This window comes from Cololabis saira, chromosome 7, assembly GCF_033807715.1.
Source record: "Cololabis saira isolate AMF1-May2022 chromosome 7, fColSai1.1, whole genome shotgun sequence".
NCBI lineage: Eukaryota > Metazoa > Chordata > Actinopteri > Beloniformes > Belonidae > Cololabis > Cololabis saira.
In genome coordinates this window covers 23,529,708-23,552,031 of record NC_084593.1, presented here as the reverse complement: position 1 = coordinate 23,552,031, position 22,324 = coordinate 23,529,708, and the positions used below count along the sequence as shown (strand labels likewise).

Below are 22,324 nucleotides of genomic sequence, written 5' to 3'. Positions count from 1 at the left end.
TACTTAATGACATCCTAAAAGTCTACCAAAATCTGACCACCAGAAAGGTGTATTTTTCAAGATGGCGACCAAGGTGGCCAAGAAATCCCAGGTGAATAGGGTAAAATTTTTAACAAACAGATATCATCATGAAACTTCCCCAGTTAATTACTTACATGAAGACAAAAAAAAATTGCATTGGAAGTTTTTTGAAATTGTATGTGTAACTATGCAAATTGGGCGTATCTCATTGAATATGCGCCAATTCGCATAAAGGAACATATATCTTAACATTGGATAAAGCTAGGTTAAAAATTATTGTTTGACCTTATTCACCTATCAGATACAAATTTACACAGGAGATTTTGGAAAACTCTTATCACTCTGCAGGCGGAGCGGAGCAGAGTGCCTGCGGAGGCTCACGCCCTGTTTAACCAAGGAGACTGCCTCCGCGCGCGGTGCTTCCGTTCTGCTTCGGCGTCCGGTGTTAGAGGTAAAAACTAATTTTGAGAAAATGGCCAATAAAGATAACGATTGTGAATTCTTATATTAGTAATATACAAAAATATACAGACGCAAGTATATATGTAACGATTCACTCGGGTCATGATTCGATTCGATTCACGATTTTTAGCCCACGATTACGATTTTTCATGATTCTTTAAACAAAATTATTAAATTAAAAGAATCCACTGTACTGTATTTTCTCACCTCCTCACTGTTACAGCAATACTGATCGTCGCTGTGTTGCAGTGTTATCAATGCATCAGGTGATGCAAACCTGTGTTGACATAGTCAAAACTTCAGTCAAAGCATCAGAACATCAGACCACAACCTTAATAGGAGAGGATACAGACTTGCTTATTCTTCTGCTCTACTATGCTGAGACAAACAATAGAGACCTCTATTTTCATTCAGATAAGTCCAAAGCTAGTGAAGTGTACAACATCAGAGAGATGAAACAAATCCTGGGTAGTGAGTTGTGTTCCCAGTTGCTCTTTATTCATGCTTTCACAGGATGTGATACAACTTCCCGCATCTTTAGTGTCGGGAAACAGTCAGCATTCCAGAAACTTGTGAAACGTGAATCAACCATCCAGTCCTGTGCAAATGTGTTTCTGCTCCCAAATCAGGCAAGGAATGTCATCGAGGACCATGGGAGCAAGGCAATGGCAGTGTTTTTTGGCGGCAAGAGTACTGATTCACTTGCTTCTTTGCGCTACAACCTTTTTAGCAAGAAAATTGTTTCTGCTAAGTCATTTGTTACTCCAGAACGTCTCCCTCCTACAGAGTCCTCGACTAAATACCATTGTCAAAGAGTTTATTTCCAGATCATGGTGTGGATGGAAAAGGAGAGTGACATGAACCCAGTGGATTGGGGGTGGAAACTGGAGGGCAATATCTTCCTGCCAGTTATGACCAATAAGACTGCTGCCCCAGAAAGCCTCCTGCAGATGGTCCACTGTAATTGCAAAACCGCCTGCCGAACACAACGGTGCAGTTGCAGAGCATATGGACTACCATGCATGCCTGCTTGTGGACCATGTCAAGTTGAAAACTGTGAGAATCTACAGAATCAACCTTTATGGGAGGAGGAGTTTGACGACGAACTGTGAAAGGAAAAAAAATAAACAAATAAAAAAACATACAAGATAAACAAGAAACAACTGCAGCGAACTTAAAAACATAAAAACAATGAGAAAAAAAAAGATAAAAATACAAAAAAAAAACAATGAAAAAAAAACATAAAAAAAGAGAAAAAACAACTATAGGGGTTAGCGGTACTGAGCCTTCACATGGCGGCCCTGTTTTGACTAATTTCACAGTACCACACTGTAGTAGTCAATGGATTTTTTAGACTACAGGTATAAAGAAAGCTCCTGAATACAGGATTAGAAATAAAAGTGAAACTGGAAATCGTACATTTAATATAGATATGTTCATAACCGATTTCATAACGTTTTATTAAATGTTAAATGTGCATGGCTAATAATGTCACTATAATTTAAATATTCTAATTAGATGCTTTTATCAAAAAACATGGGGTTTGGCACCAAAAATGCTTGCCTCTGTTAAAGAATAAGGAGCAATGGTTATTTTATGCGAATTGGCGCATATTCAATGAGATACGCCTAATTTGCATAGTTACACATACAATTTCAAAAAACTTCCAATGCAATTTTTTTTTGTCTTCATGTAAGTAATTAACTGGGGAAGTTTCATGATGATATCTGTTTGTTAAAAATTTTACCTTATTCACCTGGAATTTCTTGGCCACCTTGGTCGCCATCTTGAAAAATACACCTTTCTGGTGGTCAGATTTTGGTAGACTTTTAGGATGTCATTAAGTACACCTAGTACTACAATAATCCACTGAAAAACCTTTTGTTAGAATTTTTTTGGGGTCAAGTCATAAATGCAGCCGACTAATATAAACACTGAAGGCTGCTGCGCTTTCTGGTACACACTGAAGCAAGTGGCTTATAAGTTATACCCCCTGTTGTTCCCTGGTAGTGGGAGGCCCTCACAGGCAGCTGCCTCAAACATCCACAGAGGTATCACATCTCCTCCTTTCCTTAATTAGGACAATTAAGAGATTTACAGGACAGATGGATGGAAATCCAGCCGGCAGTGTGTGTCCCAGAGGACAGCTCTGTCGATGGCAACACACCAGAGAGGTTGGAGCGAGCCCCCTGAACTGAGTGGAGGAACGTTGGTGTCCTCTGGTGGTTGTCAGGGGAAAGATTTGAAGTGGAACAATCTGCTCTGTGTGTATACTGTGGATGTAAATTGCATTAAAACCACAGTTATAATTGTATTTTACACTTCAGATCGCTTAAGTTGATTTCTGTAGTTTATTTCCAGTTTATGTACCTAAACTAAACAGGTTTAGTGCTGTCAAATTAATTACAAACCAATTTAATATAGTTAATTCATAACTCCAGATTAATCATTTATAGAAGAGTAATTCATTAAACAGACTACTTCAAATCATTGCCTCTTCCTGAGAATACACCAGAGGATTGTGGAGATTGTAGAGTGAAGAAGGGAGTTGCTGGATGGTCTCTGTGGTTCCAAGTGGGGGTACAGGTCCAGGAAATCCTTTAACAAAAAAGAGCTGGAGGTCAGACAGGCAACAGGTAGGCAAGAACCGGATCACTAGACTTGAGTAGACTTGAGTAGACTGCACTAGACCATGACTAGAAGTCAGTAGCCAAACTGACGCTGAGTGAAGCCAGGCTCTTTAATGAACTGTAGGGTGCTGATTAGATAAGAAAAAGGTGAGCCAGGTCCTGTCTCCAATTAGCTGAGGAGAACAGACTAAAACAAAGAGGGGGAGACAGAGCAAAAACAAAAAGACCAAGCGAACAGGGAAGAATGACCCTCCATGAAAATAAAAAATCATCCTTAAGAATGGGGATTATGAAGGGCTGCCATCTATGATGGCAGGAAAGAGACACCCACACATGAAAAAAGATTAATTGAGGAAAATCTGCCTGTGAGCAAAAACCAATTATATTAATTGTGGTAAAAATGGCTTATAAATGCAAGAAGAGAGAGGAAAGAGTCCATCATGGGAGGTCCCCCAGCGGTCTAGACTTATAGCAGCTATAATTAAAGGGTTGGTTCAGGGTCACTTAAACCAGCTGTAATTACAAGCTTTATTAAAAACTAGAGGGAAATATTAAAGTAAATATTGTGTGTTTTGGTCCTTTCATTGTATAAGTGTCAAGAGTTTGCAAATTAATCTTTTTTTTTTCATCAAAACTGATTAAAAAACTGGAGTTTCATTGAAATAGTCAATTATTTTACAAGTTATGTTCACTAAGTCATTTATTCATTTATCACAGCCTTCCTTACTTTATGTATGTAACATCAGTGAAATGTAATGAAAGTGTTAAAGGTTAAAATGATGTTCTCAGAGAAAATGAAGACAAACTCAAGCACTGTCATTTATTTATTCATTAATTCTAATATAAAACAGGATTTTTGCAGACACGTACAAATGTGTGTACCTTTGTTTTGTACAATAACAACATACACTTTAAATCAACATAGAAGAAAACTTGTATGATACATAAAACCAGATTCAGAGCTGCATTTACACCTCTGATGACTCAACAAACTGTTAAAAGTGTTAATAAAGTCGACCAAACTAATTAAAAGACTCTGAATGGCAGGACCTAAAGCAGGTAACTGGCTCTGGTAAATCTGATATACCTTATTCCATGATTGCTGAATGAACATGACACATTTTGCTTTATCCTTCAAAAATAATGTACATGGATAAACAAATACCATAAATGTTTTTTCAAAACAATTTAAATATTAAAACTGGGGTGCCTTACCCTAACAGTGCTCATGAAAGAGTGAAACAAGTAAAGTGATAAACAGCTGACAGTTGTGGACGTGTTAGCAACACATATACATCTTGAATGCAACAGAGCCTGAAAAGTTGTTTGTTGTTTTTCTTTTCATTCCCTTAGGTTAGCTTAAATTCAGAGGAAAGTACATTTGAGCTTCTTTCCTTCACAGATTTGATCAAATCCCCCAGTATTGCCTTTTGGGTCTTAAAACTCTTGTAACGACTCAGAACCTTTGTAACGGAGCCCTCTGTCGTTGAGCAACCTGCAGACAAGAAACAATCATTGTTCATAGATGGCCAAATGTTTTTTTGTGTCATGTTTTAAAGGAGCTTGAGACAGGAATAAGAAATGAGACTCATTAGCGCTACGACGGCCGTCGGGGTTACTGCAGCCAACAGCGAAGCCGGCACGGGAGAACGTGCATGCAGCGTCATTTGACGTCACATCCACAGGACAGCGCAGGAAATTCCGGTCCGGAATTGCAGCACATTTTGCAGCACACAGCCTTTTCAAGGCAACGGACAGATACGCTAGAGGGCTCATTCTTTTTGGTTTGGAACGCTTCATCTGACATTATTACTAGAAAACTTAAAACGTATACGAATTTTTTTCATAAATCCTGCCTCAATCCTGCCTCATGCTCCTTTAAATGTGTTAAACATGCAACACTCACATGCTCAGACTCCCTTTCTTCCTTTTAATTCCTGTGAAGACATATTGTGAGAATCAATCAAGGAAGGCCATTTCATCGTGTTTCAATAAGAAGCGACACTGTAGGAAACACTCACGTCGAAGCTGCCAAGCGGTTGCCATGGCACCAATCAACACAACCAGCACCACTGGCACAATGATGGCAGCTGGGTGAGCACCGTGTCCGTCGTCTTCAGTCACCTAGCAGAGGACAGACATGCAGCTTAAGGATGGTCCACACTATGCTAGAGCCACAGGGAAATGTGCAGTCCACTGGAGCTGAAAGCAGCCGTGGTTGGATTCTTACGGCAGTCTGCGAATCAGCTGACACGGGGGAAACCGTATCGTTGATCTGTTGGCCTGTGAGAAAACAGAAATCCAGCAGGAGGAAGTTTTAAAGAGTTGCTTTTAACAGATCAGCCAAACAAGCTGAAACGACACATTTACAAAGGAACTGAGCTGAGAAACTGCTTCTGGAGAAAGTGTGATTATGATCTGATAAAAATGAGGACCACGTGTAATTTTGATCTGGAGTGGAAATGAAGAATTCCTTCTGCTGATGCAGAAAAGGAGAAGAAAACAATTTTCCTGCCGGTAATGACCCACAGTTCACTGAAAAGATCAATGTAAAACCTTTTTCTGTCTTATAAACTGCAGTAATGAGCAACTGAGAGAGAGAAAGTTAAGAAAGGAGCACCTGGTTCTCCGATGGTGACGGTGAGGACGTTGCTGGCTTTACTGATGCCCAAACTGCTCATGGCAAACATACGGAGATTGTATGTCGAGGGAGTTATCTCTATTATCGTGGCCTCTGTCTGGTCAGGGCCAAAGTCTACAACAGTCTTCGTGTATTCCCACGAGGCTGTGGAGACAAAGAAATACAATGTTAACCTACGTGAAAAGGATTAACAATGTAATAAAGACAACATTTCTAAATTCCAGGGAGGTGTCTCTTACCGTTGACTGCTTTATATTCCAGAAAGTAGCCAGTGATGGGGCCGTCACCTTCAAACCCAGGACTCCATGAAAGGGAAATGATATTGTCTGTCAGCTCCTGCAGCTCGACTACAGGAGGATCTGGGGGTACTGGGAAGCACAGAGCCATGAGATTATGTTTTTAAACCCTTCAGTCTCCTCGTGTCAATTTGAACAAATTTCATCAGCCAAAGGTTTGATCACTTCACATGAAACTTGGGGCAGAAAACTATTGATCCCCTGGTGAAGACGCAAACAAAAAAGTCACATCTTCAATCATTTTTCCTTTAACAGACTTTCACCAAATCACGAGACACTAAAAACAGCTTATAAAACCCCAAAAGTACCTGAACTCGTTCTTGTGGTGGTTTGTTCCCACCATATGTCTGCAAACGTCGTCTCAGTTGCAGAAGTTGTACGAATGCGGGGCAAAGCTGAAAAGTAATTCCAGTATAAATTAAGTTATTTATCCTTGTACAGATGTCAACAAATGATTAATAAAAAAACACGTGAATATAATCAGCCCAAAGACACATACTCTTGAATGTGAGACCTGTGTCCCAGACCAATGTTGTCGTAGAAGGAAAATCCGTAGTTGCTGCTGCCGTTGTTGTTCCGTGAACTTGAAATATAAAAAGATATATAAAACCAGGGCCAAAGAATTAATTACTTTCATAATTTCCAGCCCACTTGTATTTCCCAACCTACTTTCATCCAAAGTGGAGCAGAGAGGGGCACTCGAGGCAGGTCCTATCCCTGCATTAGTCATGGCTTGTACAAGTACGGCGTACTCGGTCGAAGGCTTAAGGTTCCTCAGGATGTGACTCTCTACTTCATGCATGGCTTTCTTGATTATTGCTTGCCAACCTTTAAACTTCCGGGCATCAGCGTCATACTCTCTGTAGGTGACTTTATAACTCAACAGAATCCCGTTTGTGAGATCAGCCCTCGGAGGCTAATAAAGTGGGGGGAGGGGATCAATGCCATTAATTTCCATGGTTCAGTCCTCAATATGAAAAAGTATATATATTGATACATGTGGATGTAAATAAAGTTTCAAAGCTGTGACTTTACCTTCCAAGTGACTCTGATAGTGTCGGAGCTGAGGGCCTCCAGCCGCATATCCAGGGGTGGCCCTTCCGGAGCTGCAGGGAAGTCAAACTTTAGCTGGGGTCTCTCATCGCAGTTGAGTGAGTTTCAGACAATTTTGATCACATTTTGAAGAAGAAAATAAATAAATACATCCAGGATCTATACCTGCTTCTTTTGTGGTGAATGTCAGAACATTGCTGCTTTCACTCATTCCCACGCTATTGACGGCAAACATGCGAACGTTGTAGGTCTTGGCCGGATGCAAATCCACCAAAGTCGCCCTAATCAGCTGAGCATGTGACAGTGTACTCCTTACAGCGGAGTCCCAGGGTTCTGTGCAGCAGGGGTGCATAAATAAGTCCCAAAGTGCATACTCTATTATGTGCATTCAAAAGACAGAAAATGGTTCATTATTGTTTATTTGCACTTACCTTGTTTGTTTTTTAGATCTATGATGAAGTCGGTGATGGGGACCCCACCATCAAACGGTGGGTTCCAGCGAACAGTGATAGTTCTTTGGTTTACTTCGCCTGCCTTTACTGTCACAGGAAAGGGGCGCCCTACAAAGACATGAAAACCATTGTTGATTAAATAACGACTCATTCAATTAATTACTGATATTAAAAGCAAAATCTGAAAAAGAAAAAAAACATGAAAGTATTTTCTTTTACTTCGACAGTTCAAGTGTCAGCTGCTTCAACATCTTCAAACATGGCTCAGATCTCTTTGTTGGCATGTGTCACAAACAGCGTTAAAAGTACCTGCTTTCACTGTGAGAGTCAGCTCTTGTTTCTGGTCATTGAACCAGCCCGGTATGTCCACCCGACACCCGTACGTGCCAGAGTCGCTCTCTTCAACCTGTCTGATGGTGAGCGACACATCTCCCTCACCAAGATTTCCCAAAAGCAAGTACCGCTCCGACAACCTGCTGGTCACTGACGTCCCGTCAGACTTGATCACCTGGTTGGCACATCCCCTGTTAGGTACGGACCCCCGACCCCAGCACACGGCCAGCTTGCCGTAGTACCGAGCATCATAGGTGCATCGTAAGGTCACATCTGTTCCCACTGTGGTTATGATGGTTTCTCCTGATACACATCCTGGAACGTGAAAAATTGCATCTTCTAAGGGAAATCCATTATTGAATCAAAATTGCAATTTATTCTTTGATTGCCTTACCTGTCAGTAGACAGAAGAGAAAGTTGCAGCACAAAGCAAATGGTTTACCCCTCAGACTAATCATTTTTCAAGTCCTCTCTGAATCAGTGAGGATTAGTTCATCTACTAACCAGCTCTAAACTGACCGCACACGGTTTCAGCTCTGAAATCTCTCCGAGTCACATGAGGCTGTCCTTGATATGGTCAGAGAAACAACTTCTGCAACCAGAAGAGGAATGCAGAAAAGAGCTGTTTCCTTTTTTGTGGTTTTGGTTCCTTCAACTAGAACACTGTTTCATTTGGATGATTACGGGAGAATCCAGTTTATCAGCAGTTGTGACTTTATTTCTGTTGTGTTCTCTCACACTCTGTATCGCATTCATACCTGGAAACGCTCAATGCTCAAGACTGACATGCCAGCTTTTGCATCTCAGAAATCAGAATCAGAAATTCTGCTGGTTTTTACAAACTGTTGGAATATTTGATCCAAACTTTAATCCCAGCGTTGCCATTGAAATGTGGGCTCAAACTTGACGGTATAAGACCCAGCGTGAACTTTCACTGTGAACTCAGAAGACGTGGTGATGGCAGTTACTCAAGGTCCTTGGACTTTTGTATACGTATCAGAGACTGCTGAGTTAACATTTGGGTCTGCTGGATGTTTAGTAACCCAGCCGAGAACTTCCTCTACCATTACTGGTGAATCACAAGCAAAACACACGTTTAAAAATACACAGCAGTAGATGTTTTTTTATTTTTAATTTTCTTTCAAATGATAAACTTTGTAAGTCAACTACTTGACTTAAATCCACATTAAATCATAATCCAGGTGGATCTGTGATATGTTTGCTTCATTTTGACTTAACTGAGGAGGAATTTCACAACACAATTAGGATGCTTTGAACAAGTCTCAAAATTATGCAGCCATGGTGAAAATTACATACACAGATGGACGTGTAGTGCATTGTACAAATAGTATGAACATGAGGAAAGCAATAACAAACACATGCAGCCGCTTTGCTTGGTCCCATTCAGAGAATTTGACATCCTTTTTTTGTCTGAGGTTGCGTAATTTGACAATGTTATACACTGTGACACCAAAAGTCAATATAGTTTGTCTTTATAAACATTAATTGGAAAAGGGAACTGAAAGGAAAAATTCAGTTTGATACCTTTAAACATATTTCTTAAGAATCTGCAGATAGTTAGATTTTTTTTCTTTAATGGTTCAGTTTAAATTCTCTAGAAGTGAAAGCAATTGTCAACATTGAGGGTCCGATCTCTTGCTTCTGGTGGATTGTAGGAGGTTTTCCTCTTAACTGGAACATGTTCAAAAGTTAGGTTTCATTTCTCCCCGTCGTTCAGTCCTGATCTCCATCTGAAACCGATTCTTGAAAATAAACTGAAGTGAAAACTTGTTAGATTTTCTAACCTGCCTCAACAAACCAAACATAATACACTATTGAAGTATCTTCTGCTCCAAATCAAAATTTTCCAACTGAGTTTGAGTATTCCAGTGCAGAACTTCCTCTTCAGTCCCACAAATGTGTGGTTACTCCAACGAAATCAATACAGAACATCGTTTCTGCTTGCAGAAGATTTACCGGAACAAAATTAAAGCTCTTCCAGGTTTTCAAGATTGACAAGAGTTTATTGTGAGCTTTTGGGACATTTATTTAATCGTTCATATACAGTGATATGTAATGAGCACAAACTTACAAAATGGCAGATTTAGAGTAAAAAGTAATAAATGATAACAATAAAAATAATAATAGAAAATCAATGATTTTCTCCCATCAGTTATAAAACTTCAACATACAGATTTACATTTGTACATTTCATTCAGTGACTCTGGGGTGACATCGCTAGCCTTTTTTAAAGTTGCTTTCTTTGCTATATTAATCATTAGAAAAATATACACAGAACACAGAAACTATGTCACAGTTACACAGTTGCTGATGAACAAATCCTAAAAGTAGTGGGAAAGGAAAGGTCAATCATCTCAGAATAATGTCGATTTTTGATTTTCTTAAATAGTGAAATAAGCTGATGATAGATTAATTCAAAGATCTCTAAATTTGTGCAAAATGTGTCTTTGAAGCTTAGTATTTACTGGTCTCAGCTTTTCAGAAGGGTGGAGTTGCATACAGTTACATACAGTATCTCATTGATTACGTTCGGTCAATGATCAATAGTTCCAGTAGGTGGCACTGTGTACCCATGAACCCAAGTATGAACCAGCTCTGAGCTCCTGGTGACAAGCAGACAGAGATAAACTCAGAGCAAATTAGTCATTTGGCAGTCGGTACTTCTCAGTCTCATCTGAGAACGGTGTGAAATTATAAGCTGCTTTAGTGTAAAAATAGTTCATCTTTGTTCCATTATTGATACGATTTCAAATATTTCATGAAAAAAAAAAGAAAATGAAGAGATTCGGAAGTGAGCAGGCATCAAAAGTTCCCTATAGACATCTGTGAACCCCTCTGTTGGCATCATGCTGCGCATCACTTAGCAAACGAGACGCTTTCGTAAATATTCTCGACGGTGTGGGTGTTGACATGAAGAGTCCTCCTGGATAGGACACTCCTAGCTGTTTTGGAGAAACACAGTCATTAATATTTTATTTCAGTATTATCGAGGCAGATTAGTGTAAAATGTATCTAATCTGTCACAGATCATAGTTGACTCCACACTTACTGATAAGGAAGGCCACGATTACAGTAATGGTGAGTAAGAAAACTACTGCCATCCTGCAGATGTTCCACATCCTAAGGAAGGCATCCACCGTAAAACTGACCTTTAATGAAAGAATGGAAAAGGTTTAGATAGATATAAACCTTTGGTATAAAAACATAGTTTGATATTATATTACGTTATTTATTTATTTATTTATTAGTTATAATGTTTGTGCTTTTAGTGTCCATGCTTAATGGGCCGGGGTATGCCTTTAAATGAATAATTGATCTATCTAAAGTAAGGAAATGAATCATAGTTGATACCTTTGAGGCCTTGGCAGCACCCACTTCATGAAAATATTCCTGATAAACCTGTTGCACACAAAATAAACAGTTTGGGGTTTTGTTCTCATGAAAAAGAGAAATACATTTTTTCCCCAAGAGTTGGGGCTGTTTTTCCTTTCCAATTACTTAGATTCCTGTTGTTACTGTGAATTGAATCCTATAAATATTTCCTTTAAACATACCTGATTTGGTTCACTCTGAAATTTTTCAATTTTTGTACTTTTAGGTGTGGATTCCAGTATTTCTGTAAGAAGCAGAAATATTAGACAATCTTACATTTTATTTCTAATACAAATGAAATATTCCAAAATATTCTTTACCTATCACATTTTTGTTCATAAGGGATCACTCACCGTTTTTTGCAGTAGGAAACTGCGTAGAGGTTGTTGTTGCCGGCTGCTCAACTGGAGCTGGGAAAATGGAAATATACAGGACTGTCTCAGAAAATTTGAATATTGGGATTTTCTGTAATGCAATTACAAAAACGTCATACATTCTGGATTCATTACAAATCAACTGAAATATTTAATATTGCTGATCATGGCTTACAGCTTAAGAAAACTCAAATATCCTATCTCAAAAAATGTTAATATTCTGGGAATCTTAATCTTAAACTGTAAGGCATAATCAGCAATATTAAAATAATAAAAGGCTTGCAATATTTCAGTTGATTTGTAATGAATCCAGAATGTAGGACATTTTTGTTTTTTTAATTGCATTACAGAAAATAAAGAACTTTATCACAATATTCTAATTTTCTGAGACAGTCCTGTATTAAACGTCTCAACCTGACTGTGATGGGTTTCACTAGGATTACCTTCCTCCATAATCAGACGTATGTTGACCTTCTGATCATTAAACCACCCAGGAATCTCAACCCTGCAGCCGTACACGCCAGCGTCACTCCTCTGAGCATCCAGGATGGTCAGGGAAACATCTCCCTCTGCCTCCGGGCCCAGCAGCTGGTACCTGGGGGACTGCCTGGAAAACACTGCCCCGTCCGCGGAGGAGAGGATGGTTTTGGAGCATTTGGAATTGGGCACCTCGTCTCGTCCCCAGCAGAAACTAAGGACCCCGAGAGCTTTGATCTCATAGAAGCAGGACAAAGTGACGTTGTGCCCGATGAGACCAGTAACCTTCCTGGTGCCAGAAGACACTGTACAGAGATACAGAGATATCAATGATTCTGATCCAACCGGGTGATGCACATCACACTTCAAAACCTGTTGAGAAGCCATTGATTTCACGTATATAGACACACACCCACACACACGCTCGTACAACTCTCATCCCGCAAGCACACATAGCAGAAATCAAAAATAAGCACAAATTATTGACTTACTTTGGATCAGGATCAAAAGCAAAAAATAAGAAAGGCCAGACATCTGTGTTGGGTCTTGTATAACCACAAACTGAAGAGAAGATACAGTGATTTCTACCCACACACACGCTCCAGGGCAGATTGGGAAGTATCATTTAACTTCCTTTTTTTTTAATCAGGAAGGAAACCAATATTTTGTTTCGTCTCCACTTGGACTTGAGCTCTTAATGTTTTTTTTTTAATTATTATTATTATCATCATTATTTAGATTCACAAATTTCGAATTTTTCACAAACTGTTTCCAAGTGATCATTAAAGTTTTATCCTCTACTATCTAGTTGTAGATGCAGTCTGGAGATTTATCTTAATGTTAAGTTTGACAGATAAGTGGGAAAGTAGTTCATATGAATAAAACAGTCCATTTTTATTTGCCTTATGTTAATTAAAGATTAGGTGGGGCTGTTAACCATTCATTTTCAATACTGGTTATTTTAAACATGGTACTAGAAATATTGATGTTCTTGACAGTAGCAGCTTATGTTCTCGAGGGGGTGGAAGTCTGTGTGTGTGTGTGTGTGTGTGTGTGTGTGTGTGTGTGTGTGTGTGTGTGGGGGGGGGGGGGGGGGGGGGGGGGGGGGATTTAAAGGGAAGGAGTACGTAATGGTGGTTAGGTAAGGATATAAGCTAACCACCCGCAACACTTGCAGGAATTTCATTGAATCAGATTTAGAAAATGAAATAATTAGTGAAAAATCGATGAAGATCGAGCCCGAGCTCCACCGTGAGATGTTTTAATTTGGCTTGTCGGATGACTCATTGTCTAGAGTTTAAAGCTTTTACTTCCCCATTCTTAACCAAAGCTTCACAACACATCGTGTTCACTTAGTCTCTCGATATTCGGCAAGTATCTCAGTGTTTTAGGTTAGGCCTGAAATTTTAATGTCCATCCTCTCCAGGAAACACCAATGCAATGCTTGGCAATATTTTTGATTCCTCATATTCCATGACTGAAGAAAAAAGACAGTTGACAAGGTCATAATGGGTCAGAATACCACGCCACACCGGTCACCGAGGGCAGTTTTAAAACTATAAGGCTCAGTGGGGTGAGTGGGCAACCTTTACAGAGACTAGCACTTTCGTGCAGGCAGGTTTGAGTTTGAGTCCTGGCCTATTGTTCTTTGCTGCCTGTCTTCCCTCTTCTCTCTACCCATTTTATGTCCACTTGCTTTCCCAGTAACGGCCACTAGTGCCACAAAACCTTTAAAAATAAAGTGTTATTAAGTCACTGGTATTATAAAATATATATTTAAATATTGTCAACATTCTTTGAAAAATACTCCCCTAAAAATGCGAAAGTGCTATTGAAGGTATAAAAGTGTAACTTCGTTGAATTTCCTAAAATGCTCATAGTACTCAATGCAGAAAACGTTTATGTTGTGATGCCACTAATTCTTTGATTGTCGTGGAAAATACCAACATTTGCATCCATCAATATCCTCTTCAGAGTCGGTTATGACTGGCAAAGGTTTGATTGTCAAGTCACCAATGTTTATATTCAGGATGTGATGCTCTTTTATAAAAGGATGCCCCTGAGAATTACCCTGATCGTCCTGCACAACGAAGCATTTGCCGCTTCGCATCAGAAAAATGGTACGCATAATTCACATATGATCTTGCTATGGACGATAATTCATGTAAAAGGAGAAAACTTCATGAAGAGCATTTTACTTTCACAATGACGGAGGTGGAGCTTGTGATGATTTCATTTAAGTCTTATTCTGATGAGTTTGTGGAAATTATGCATTGGATTATGAAACTTAAAAATGTCACAGCTAAGTCAAACAGACAACAGTAAAATGCTGGTATTTTACATGGAAACTGTAGTCCGCTCCATTCTTTTGGGATGCATCCATCCTTGGAAGGAGTCATAAAGTCAATAATGTCATTTATTTCTCTCAATCTCACCTATGTGCATTGTTATGCCTTTTTTCATAACAGTTATGGAGTTAAGCAGTTATTGTTTACATTGTGTGCGTTATTATCAACCCAGGACTTAATCTCTGCATCTTTATGCATTTCAATTTTTGATAAAGCATCAAACAGAAAATCATAAGCTCTTTGTATATTTTGTTCCTTGGCAGCTTGGTTTTGAAACCTAACTTTGAAAAACCATTTCAGAGGACATTCCAAGAACCTGACAGCATTTATTTGACAAAGTTAGGTTTCAAAATCAAGTTTTGTACATATTGTTAAGTAGTCCTTAAATAAACATAATGAGTTTACCTCTGCAATTTTTCAGTTAGTTTTGCCAAAATTCACTTAAATTCTCCATTTAAGGACTCATAATTCACAATATCTTTCAAGGGAAAATATCCTCAGTTGTTTGAGCTGTCCTGGATTTCCTGGTAGATTTGCATGATAAGGTATGTGACTGTGTTGAAAAGCTCATTGTTATGTGCATTACCAATGGAAGGAAGTGCCACTGTGTGTATATGAGACCAGTATAGCCCAGGAAAAACATGTCAGCTTAAATGTGGCCTCTGCTCACCCCTGTCAGTCCTGTCTCCACCTCCACTTGTCAACTCTGTCAGCCTCCATTGAGCAGCTTTCCTGAGATCACACCTCCCACCATGATGTGTCCTCTGTAAAGATCACTTGCTGCTGTAAACGAGATCTCTGATTCACAGTCCCTGACTAGAAACAAACATTATAAAACTTCTACACACACAAGCAATACTAAGTACCCCCTTACTATTTTCAGAGGATTTAAGATGGTACCTTGCTGCCAATCATCAGCTCTTATTGTGCTCTTATGGTGTGCATCAGCAGGTGTGCAGACCTCTATAAAAGTTGGTGCTGCTTGCTGTTCTGTAGCATCAAAGTGTGTTTTAAGACACAAGCTTTAAGAGAAGCAATTGCCACTGGACATCAATCTGCAGAGGGTTATAAAACCATTTCAAAAGATTTGGTGTTCAGAGAAAGATTATTCATCAGTGGAAAGCATGTTCCCAGTAAGAGTGGACAACGCAGTCAATGCACCCCAACATCTGACAGTGAAGAGAAAAACAAAAACACATAAAACAAAGAGCTACATGTCAAACCTTTGAGGCCTGACTGAGAACAATTATAAGATGTTGTCCGTGGCAACAATCAGATCCAGACTGAACCAGTATTGCTAATTTGGAAGTGTTGCCAGGACAAAGTGTCATCGTGGAAGCAGGACTGAGGCTCGCAAAACTCCATCTGACCAAATCACCTCCCCGATGAACAGATGAGAGTAAAGTCGACCCGTTTAGCCCTGATGCCCTGTCCGATGTTTATCAAAAACGAACCTTGCATTATTCACTGTCAAGCATGACAGTGGAGAGGGGATTATTTGCCGTTGTTTTGCAGCTACAGGACCCACGCACAAGGACAAACTGCTATGTAGACCACCATGCTGTGAGATTCTGACGATGACATAGAGGAAACGACTATTTCATATTACTGGTTTATTTACATCACAAAAAATAAGGAATGACAAAATGATGTAAAAACCTTCTCACATGAATCAAATGTATCAACTCTGTCTTGTGCAAATATTATAAAACACATTATTCTTAAAACTTTGATATAATCTTTGAAAGAAACTTTGGTTAAAAAGTAGCCCTGTTTACTCTGGAGCCACCATCAATCTGCTAGGATGATAAAGGTCTAAAAATGGCCTTCAAAGCAGACAAAAACTGGTCTAAGGCCAAAGTGCAGGCCCTAAAAAATCTATGGCTGGGTGACTTTTGCTGATGTCAGATAAAACAGGAAACAAACTGAATAAAGGAAGTGAGACTACTGAGGTCAGTGTGTGTCATTTTTAGAAGTCATAAAGCAGGTTGCTGCAGTCAGCTCGATTTCTTGAGACTAAAGCACATAGATGTTGATCTTTAATTTAAAGAGTGAAGGTTATACAAATATAGTTCATAAATCAACGTCCTCCCTGTCAATGTGAAGTTTCCTGAGTTGATCCATCAATGCAAGTCTTGACAAATGCATCAATCTGCACTTTTGTTTATTTATTTATTATTTGCTTGAAGGATTCACCTTTACTTTTGGAGCATACACGCTGATCTGCAAAATAGCTCCAAGGTCCATCCGATGACCTCAGCATGTTTGTTTAGAGAGAAGCAACGCAGCTGCTACAGCAACATGGGATATTTCTGTAATGTCATACAATACATCCCATTGAAGAGCCGTAACATGAACATTACATGTGGAAAATTAGTGGTATTTTAACTCGGCAACTTTAAAGGAGCATGAGGCAGGATTGAGGCAGGATTTATGAAAAAAATTAGTATACGTTTTAAGTTTTCTAGTAATAATGTCAGATGAAGTGTTCCAAACCCAAAAGAATGAGCCCTCTAGCGTATCTCTCAGTTGCCTTGAACAGGCTGTGTGCTGCAAAATGTGCTGCGATTCAGGCCCGAATTTCCCGCGCTGTCCTGCGGATGTGACGTCACATGACGCTGCATGTGCGTTCTCCCCGTTCTCCCGTGCCGGCTTCGCTGTTGGCTGCAGTACCCCCCGATGGCCGTCGTGGCGCAGGGTGGCGCTAGAGAGGGAAGGGTGGCTAGCTCCTTTAAATACTATTTGCTTTTGCTTTCACTTGTCAAAACCATCAGTTAGATTAAATAAAATACCACTAGACTTTAACTTAGTGTCAGTAAGTAAGTCAACGGTAAGTAAGTCGACGCAGTTTTGTAACATGACACTAACTGAAGTGACAATGCTCTGGCTGCATTACAAGAGTAAACACAATTCTGCTTAAAAGGAAGTGTTGGGAAAATAATGGGGTTGATGAATGGGTCAATAAAAACTGGAATTCAATCTAATTAATTTTATGCAAAGAGTGGATAAAACAATGCAGGGATATAAAGAGAGGCTGGACTGCAGTGGCAGAAATTTCTGGTAAACAGTGGAAAGAAAGATTGGATCAGAGCAAAATTAAGAAGGATGAGAAGGTTTAGAAATAAATACATGAATAAAACAGGACTGCAGCTTAACATTAGCGTTAACCAACCGGTGTTTAACTATGACATAGCAATAAGTAGAGAAAAGGCCAATGAAGACAGACCGGCCGCTTAAAGGAAAGATGGATCGCAGTTGTGGAGCATCATCAGCAGTGTAATGAGCAGGAACACCCACATAACACACACGCACGCACACATGCACACTGGCAGAAAGAGAGGCGGCAGAAACCACAGACTGTAAGACTGTGTTGGTAAAAAACGTGGAAAAAATCCTCCCATGACCTAAATAAGCATTTGGTAAAGAAATTCACAACACACTTCTGCAAAAAAGTGTGTGAGTGAAAATCTGCTAAATCTCAACCAGTAACTCAACAACGTGTTTCTCACTCTTCACCAATAACACACGCTCCAGACTTCCCTGCATCACATTTGCGGGTACAGGCCACCTCTTTGGTGTTACATGCGGATCAGTCAGCTGCTAGACTTCAGACGGGATCCCACAATCTCACAAGTTGCGTGACTTGTCTCAGTGACTGAAAAACAAAAAGATTAGAAGCGTTTTGCAGAAAAGACATTAAATATGAAATAATGGGTGTCTCTCTTTAGTTTTTACTTGCACTTTATCTGTATTTCGGCTACGTTTTTGTGCAACAAATAATGAAAGGGTGTAAAATGTGTGCTGTTGTTCAGCTGACGCTGTATTTCTCCAGTTTTCGGACCTCTATGTGTGTGTGTTGAGGGGGAGGGTTGTCCGACGAATGCCTGATGGATTTACAACTGCCGGTGAATGTGGAGATTGGCCCTTTCCCCAATTCTTACTTCCCACCCTTATCCCTCCTGGGAGTGTATCTCAGTGTTCCACTCCTCTCTCCTATAAATATCCCACTGGGGAAGCTAGAGCTCATGGTGAGTTTGGGAGCGGAAACGCCTCCAAACACCCCTGAAAGGAGCGGGAGATAGAAGATTAAGGCGGATGAGGAGACAATTTCAGTTTGACTGTGTAAAATGGGATTAGGATGTGTGATCAAGAAGAGGAAACAGGTTGGAAGTGAAAGTGGAACTCAACCCTTTCGTAAGAACTGCAGGAAAAGACAGAGAATGTGGAGATCTGACCCAGACAGAAATGTCTCTTCTACCCAGCATCGCAGTTACAAGGAAGAGATTTGGGGAAATAATTAGAATTAGCATTGTTGTCTTTTTAATTACACACAGTGGAGTTTCAATGAAACTTCCCAGTGTATTTTTTCTTCATTTATTCCTCCCACATTCAACAAGTTGGGATGCTGCCATGAATTCCGTCACTGTTACCCATTGCTGCATCATTATGGGAGATCCAGTCGTAACAGTTTGTTCCCACACATAATCTTTTGTGGGTCAATGACTTCCCACTTGTAGTCATCTGTGCTGCATATTTTGCTGCAGATTATTATGGACATTACAAATAAATAAATAGATACATTTAAAAAAAAAAAAAGGTAGAATGCTGATACAGAGTAAAAACATGAAGAAGATAGAAGAAAATTTTACTGAGAGTATTAACAAGTCAATCTTTTTCAGCATAATCATAAGGGAAATGGGCAAACATAAACATATCCTAAAAGGATGGATGATTAGGGATGTACAGAAGAGAGAGGCTTCTTCTGACCCATGCCTGATCTAGATCCAACTCTTTCTATCCGCTGGGAAAAAAAGTCCTTTTTACATTTCTCACATGGCCTAGCCACCCCTGATACTAACACAGTATGCTGAGAAAATCATGCGAGGACATGAGCATGGGACCGGTATGAGAAAGATTACTCCGAGCCCCAGTTCCATGATGGTAATGACAGATTCTTGAGTGTGGGATAGCGGAGCCTACAAAATCAAGCTTCTTTGAATGTGTTCACTGCTTTTCCAGGCCAACCATTCACTCAAAGCAAAGCTGGTAAATAGAAAGAAAAGAACTTAAAAAAAACAGTGCAAGTGTGATGGCCTCTTGTTGGCTCATCTCCAAAAGCTTTTATCAGTGTTTTTCCTGTCATTTCGCCTCAGTACATCTGCAAGAAAAAGCCTCATTCACATCTGCGAGTGTGAATCCCACAAATCCCCACCTCTAAATACTGTCATTGTCAACGTTTCTATGAAAAGTTATTTTAAACCTTGACTAAATGTAGTCTTATTGTGAAGTGGTCCTACCAGTCACCTCTGAGAGATTACTTCTACATTTGGTTGATGTAAACGACTCACCCATTTCAGTTGAGGCACATTTCAACATGTTATCTGTGAACCCATCAGTTTCTTGTTCAGGGTTGTAGATCAGCTCAACTTGATTATGTATAAATGCATGTTTATATTTACGTTGATATATTGCGATTTCACTCATCAAAAAAGGTATTTTTTTCACTCACCTTTCCACCCATTTCAGTTGAGGCACATTTCAACATGTTATCTGTGAACCCATCAGTTTCTTGTTCAGGGTTGTAGATCAGCTCAACTTGATTATGTATAAATGCATGTTTATATTTACGTTGATATATTTCGATTTCACTCATCAAAAAAGGTATTTTTTTCACTCTTTCACTCTTTTTTTTCACTTTTTTCTCTTTTTCACTTAAATTTTTCAATTTGGTACAAAATGTAAGTCCTTGTATTAAGCTAAGGGTTATTTTGAAATTAAAGGGATTTGAAAGGTCTGTTGAAGGATTTGATATCAGCTTGTGGTCTTTGACTGACAGTGTACTCGCATCCTGCCCTGTCTGGCATCTGGACTCCTCCTGCGTCTGACTGCTGAAGCCTCGGCTTCAATAAGAAATAGAGACTTTTCTCTGCACATGCATTTGCACTCTGTTTTCTCGTTAAAGAAATCCCCATTGGGTGTGATCACACAATATTTAGGTACGTTTAACATGCATTACAACACCTGCTTGTTATCTCAATAAAAGAATGATGGGGCCAGAAAACGTTTGACAAAGTGAACCAAACTAATTCATGGAAAAAAATAGAGCCTATTGTGGTGGGAGTTCAGCTTCTTCCGTCACCATTTTGACAAACTTCCAACCTCAGAGGTGAAAACAGTTACTTAAGAGCTACATTTCGAGTCTCAGTCCATGTTATAGCTATTTTTGTCCACAGTACAAAAATCTTCCTGTGTTAAAAAAAAAAGGCCCTGCCATTGTTTTGTTTTGCCTGTTGCTTTGTATTTACGTGTGTATTTCTTGCTCAGATAAATAGGTCATGCCACATTCATCCGGCCATGTCTCATTCACTGAGACCAGAGTTACAGCCGCCCCGGCCAAGTCGTTGTTAAAGACAGAGGGTGTGTCGATTTGTTATAACTCTTCTCAAGTCAAATACATAAATATAGTGCCACAACTAGTGATAAGCTTGAAATAAACATGTTAAAAAAGCCTCACAATCTTGTGACTTATGAAAGGGGGCTTTAAAAAAAAAAGGACCTATTTTTAAAAGGCACTGAAATGAAAACTTTGTTTTTTTTTTAATAGTGCACGTTAGAACGTGATGCCTCCGAGCGATTTCAACTGTCAGTAGAATGCTATCGCCGCTATATGTGATGTCTGTTCTCACATCTCTCCTGTGCTGGAGTCAAGGTCAGCATAGGAATCTGGATTTGATTAATTAAACTACTCCTGGAATTTCAGGAATTTTCACACAGCACGAACGCTCTCGTCTGAACACTCACAGTTGCTGTACTTCCAGCCGTCCCGTCTGCAGAGTCCATCATCCATCTTCAGTCAGTGATCCCTGTTTATTAGATTCATATGGGAAACCTAAACAAAGACGGGAAGGAAACACACCATCTGCACGAGTGAGCACAGTTGGGAGCTGGGGAGAGGACAATGAGCGAGGGGGGAAATAAAACAAAAAAACTCACCTGGGAGGGCAACTGTGACATACCAGTTATCAAACAGCTGTTATGAAATTAGCACAGCTGGGAAGAGCTCCAGCTGACCCCGTGACCCGGACTCGGTATAGACAATGGGGGGTTGGATGGGTCATGACATTAATTTTCTTTCTTTAAAGATTCTATATGCGGAAAAAAAAGAAAGAAGAGGAAAAAGAAACTGTGTTGACACCATGTTCAACTTGTATATCTGCTGAGTTGATGAGGTGACTACACCTCACTTTCTGAGTTATGTTTTCTGTGGTTTGGAGACCAGTTGGGGAACCAAGTTGCTGCCAGATGCTGCAAGATGGATAAGCCACAATCTTCAGGGTTGTACTTCAGGACAGACAAACTACGTCACACCTCACAAAAGAGAACAATTTATACAATAAAGGGTCAATATTGGCATCACTTTCCCAACTCTTATCAATTTGTCATCAACTTTGTAATGATACGCTGCCCCATTTAGTCCGGAGCTATAACCGATTCATACATAGTAGATGGTGTTTTACAAACAATTTTTTTTCTCAATAACCTTTTTAAGGTATCATGCTTATCATAAATAAAATTTACAATGAAACTGTCTATTTACAATGATCTGCATAGTTTTTAATAGGACATAAATACCACTTTCCTCTGTACATTGAAGTCTTGAAAAACAGTTGACAAAACAAGTGTGTTTAGTGGCTGCTATGATGCAGGCTGATGGAACTGACTTACTTCTCATGTTTATGTAGCTATGAGTGGTAAAGTCCAGCGGCTGATTAAACTCACGTGTAATGGCAACGGCAAGCAGACTTTGAGCTGACTGTCAGTTTATATATTTTTGTTCTAAATTC

At 39.6% G+C, this 22,324-nt stretch overlaps 2 protein-coding genes across 4 annotated transcripts; both read right to left on the bottom strand.

Moving 5' to 3' along the window:
- Positions 1-3,927: 3,927 nt before the first annotated feature.
- On the bottom strand, positions 3,928-8,423 carry LOC133447551 (cell adhesion molecule DSCAM-like). The gene is made up of 14 exons (XM_061726253.1): positions 8,283-8,423; positions 7,865-8,203; positions 7,535-7,663; positions 7,269-7,436; positions 7,086-7,156; positions 6,720-6,966; positions 6,550-6,633; positions 6,359-6,445; positions 5,994-6,122; positions 5,734-5,898; positions 5,344-5,396; positions 5,135-5,237; positions 5,020-5,050; positions 3,928-4,608 (listed from the first exon to the last, which is right to left on the bottom strand). Exons 1-14 carry the CDS (start codon positions 8,344-8,346, stop codon positions 4,551-4,553), a joined length of 1,728 nt encoding a protein of 575 aa, XP_061582237.1. The 5' UTR covers positions 8,347-8,423; the 3' UTR covers positions 3,928-4,550.
- A 1,070-nt stretch (positions 8,424-9,493) lies between these two features.
- LOC133447549 (hepatitis A virus cellular receptor 1 homolog) lies at positions 9,494-21,761 on the bottom strand. Of its 3 annotated transcripts, none has more exons than XM_061726251.1 (9): positions 21,725-21,761; positions 21,474-21,625; positions 21,282-21,399; positions 12,099-12,437; positions 11,635-11,691; positions 11,464-11,525; positions 11,261-11,308; positions 10,959-11,058; positions 9,494-10,851 (listed from the first exon to the last, which is right to left on the bottom strand). In XM_061726251.1, exons 3-9 carry the CDS (start codon positions 21,325-21,327, stop codon positions 10,766-10,768), a joined length of 738 nt encoding a protein of 245 aa, XP_061582235.1. In that variant the 5' UTR covers positions 21,328-21,399; positions 21,474-21,625; positions 21,725-21,761; the 3' UTR covers positions 9,494-10,765. The 3 variants fall into 3 exon arrangements, with proteins under 3 accessions (XP_061582235.1, XP_061582234.1, XP_061582236.1); XM_061726250.1 differs by having other exon boundaries at positions 21,282-21,369; XM_061726252.1 differs by lacking the exons at positions 21,282-21,399; positions 21,474-21,625; positions 21,725-21,761 and adding an exon at positions 12,624-12,780.
- Between the last annotated feature and the right edge of the window lie 563 nt (positions 21,762-22,324).

Bases quoted from the DNA above. Each gene is read 5' to 3' on its own strand.
- LOC133447551 (XM_061726253.1), bottom strand. From the start codon at position 8,346: ATGATTAGTCTGAGGGGTAAACCATTTGCTTTGTGCTGCAACTTTCTC. The intron at 6,967-7,085 runs GTAAAGTCACAG...CCACTTTATTAG, and splicing joins CTATCAGAGTCACTTGGAAG to CCTCCGAGGGCTGATCTCAC. The intron at 6,123-6,358 runs GTACTTTTGGGG...TGTGCTTCCCAG, and splicing joins CACCACAAGAACGAGTTCAG to TACCCCCAGATCCTCCTGTA.
- LOC133447549 (XM_061726251.1), bottom strand. From the start codon at position 21,327: ATGGATGATGGACTCTGCAGACGGGACGGCTGGAAGTACAGCAACT. The intron at 11,526-11,634 runs GTGAGTGATCCC...TGCTTCTTACAG, and splicing joins GTTTCCTACTGCAAAAAACG to AAATACTGGAATCCACACCT. The intron at 11,059-11,260 runs GTATCAACTATG...CTTTCATTAAAG, and splicing joins GTGCTGCCAAGGCCTCAAAG to GTCAGTTTTACGGTGGATGC.